Raw genomic sequence first — 2,480 nt, 5'->3', positions numbered from 1 at the left:
ATTCTATCTTATTTTATTTATAATTTATTTTTTCATATAGATAACCTACATGGTATTCACTGAAAAACTGGAAATCCCTTTTTGTTCTCCTGCATAATGGAAAGAGGCAGGGCCGGATTAAGAGCATCATGTGCCTGGTACTGTTGGGCAGCAGAGGCAGCTCTCTAATAAGGTGGCCACTCACTCCTAATATACCTGATTAGAGAGCCGCCAGGGTGTTCAGCCCAGATCCGAGCTGGCCGGGCCTATTTTCAGTGGTGGGCCTGGAGCTAGTGCTCCAGTAGCCCCTATCTTAATCTGGCCCTGGAAAGAGGGATATTTAACAGACCAGAAAGGACCAAGTTAAGGAATTTTAATTGTTCGGGTTTACGTACACTTTAAGGCTTGCATATGTTATGTGCTTTTCAGTAGTCACTTTGCTTGGAAGACAAGCTAGAGAGTGTTTGGTCTGTATAATGTACAGGGAAGTACACAGTATACACTATGATGCTTCTTTACCGTATACACCTCTTTGATAGGAAGTGGGTTTTCTTAGATTTTTGTTTTTATTTTCCTGCTCAAGTGACAAGGGTCTAATTGTGGTAACAGTTGTGTCTTTCCCTTCTTCATGTAGACACACTTGACATTCGGTAAGGAGTTCACACAAGCCGTGGAAGCTAAACAAGTATCCCAGCAGGAAGCAGAAAGAGCCAGGTTTATCGTGGAGAAGGTAAAGTGAATGGATCTATATGGAGTCTGGGTCTCTAGATTTTGGTAGAACCAAGGAGGTGAACATCAAGTCTTCTTTGTTGTTTAAAGTGAATCTGTGCTTTGCCCTTGCAGACCTCCACAGACTTGTATACCTGCCTTCCTTTCATTCCCCTGTGTTTTAGCTGCCAAGAGTAAAAGCCAAGTGCTGTGTAAATTATGAGACACCATTGCTCACATAAGCTATGTGATGATTAGCCCAGTGCTGTCATATAGGTAACTCACACACACCTCCATACCTGAAAGTATTGGTTTTAGAGGGGAATCAAAGCATAGCTGAATATGTGCTGTGAGGGAAGACCTTTTAAAGTAAACCTGTGGCTTTGTCCTGCATGGATGCCCACAACATCTCCTTTTGGCAAAATGCCAAAAGTGCAATTTTTCTGCAGATATAGCGGTGCATCTGTGTATTCATGTGCTGCTCTGCGTCCCAGCAGGGCGGAGGGAAACTGTTAAAGGAGGAGAGTGCTGTGAGCGGCCGTCGTCTTCCCCCCCCCCGCATTGCTCACCCTCTTGTCATGTCACAGAGTGGTGTGGGGGCAGAGAGAGTACAAACACTGAGTGATCTCTGAGTGTTTGTAGATAATTGAGGACATGGTATGTTTACTATATCCTCAATTATGAATGTGTGGGAAGTGATCTACCTCACTTCCTGTTCATTCATGATTGTGGATATGGTAAACATACTCTGTCCTCGCGTTATGAATGAACAGGAACACTCGGTATAGAGGATTCCTGTTCATTGATAACAAGGGCTGCAGAAAAAGAGATTGAGGACTGTGTGTCCTCAATCTCTTTTTTTCGATTTTAAAAGCAATTGTATTTTACAGTGTTTTGGTCACTTGTCCCAGAAATGCGTTCTCCTTTCAAATTAAGTCATAAGACTCTATTGTGATCTTTATTATTTGCCAAGGGTTTGCTCCTCCTGAACTATATTCTTTCTTCTGTCCAGGCTGAACAACAGAAAAAGGCAGCCATCATATCTGCTGAAGGAGATTCTAAGGCTGCAGAACTTATCGCAACATCACTGTCCGACGTTGGCGACGGATTAATCGAACTGCGTAAGCTGGAAGCGGCCGAAGATATCGCCTACCAATTGTCCCGCTCTCGTAACGTCACATACCTACCCTCAGGACAGTCCACACTACTGCAACTGCCACAGTAACCTTGCAGGGTATAACCCACCCCCCCATATTTGTATTTGTCCATGTGTCCCCAATAAGGGCTTTGACCATGTCAATATTCCTAGCTCCATTTGACCAGATCAGGGAAGAAAATGTTCTGCTTCTTTAATAATACTGCAGCGTAAGTCTCAGCAGTTTGTAGTAACCTGTTATAACCAATCAGACACTAGCTTTGCGGAGAGGTGATGGAAAAGACCACACTTGATATTTAATTGGTTATTATGGATTACTGCATACCAGTGCACGTCCACGGTATAGACTTGATCCATGTATGAAAGTAAAGTCTCCTAATAATGACCTACAGTGTTCTAAATTCTCTATGGAAACAGACAGCCCTGATAGTGAAACGTATTGTGCATTCTGTCTACAATCTCAAACTTTTACAGTCCTGTGATGTACAGACTTTAAGCACTTAAATAACTCATGTACCTATGTCATTTACAACTTAGTTACCTTTATGAGAGAAATAAGATGACTGCCATTACTGATTTCCTGCTAAAAAAGCATCCTGGCTAGAATGCTGATGCAGTGGCATCCATGCATTGAGTC

The 2,480-nt window shown here is 42.7% G+C and overlaps 1 protein-coding gene across 1 annotated transcript in view; it reads left to right on the top strand.

The window, feature by feature from the left end:
- PHB (prohibitin) overlaps window positions 1-1,918 on the top strand; it is a 7,213-nt gene extending 5,295 nt beyond the window's left edge. The window contains exons 7-8 of the mRNA XM_018552721.1: window positions 614-709; window positions 1,700-1,918. Coding sequence (XP_018408223.1) covers window positions 614-709; window positions 1,700-1,912 — 309 coding nt within the window. The 3' untranslated portion in view covers window positions 1,913-1,918. The remainder of the gene's footprint in view (window positions 1-613; window positions 710-1,699) is intronic.
- The last annotated feature ends 562 nt before the right edge of the window (window positions 1,919-2,480 follow it).

This window comes from Nanorana parkeri, unplaced genomic scaffold, assembly GCF_000935625.1.
Source record: "Nanorana parkeri isolate BGI_ZX_2015 unplaced genomic scaffold, ASM93562v1 scaffold96, whole genome shotgun sequence".
Taxonomy (NCBI): Eukaryota; Metazoa; Chordata; class Amphibia; order Anura; family Dicroglossidae; genus Nanorana; species Nanorana parkeri.
The sequence above is the reverse complement of the archived record's forward strand: the minus strand, read 5'-3'. Positions and strand labels throughout refer to the sequence as shown.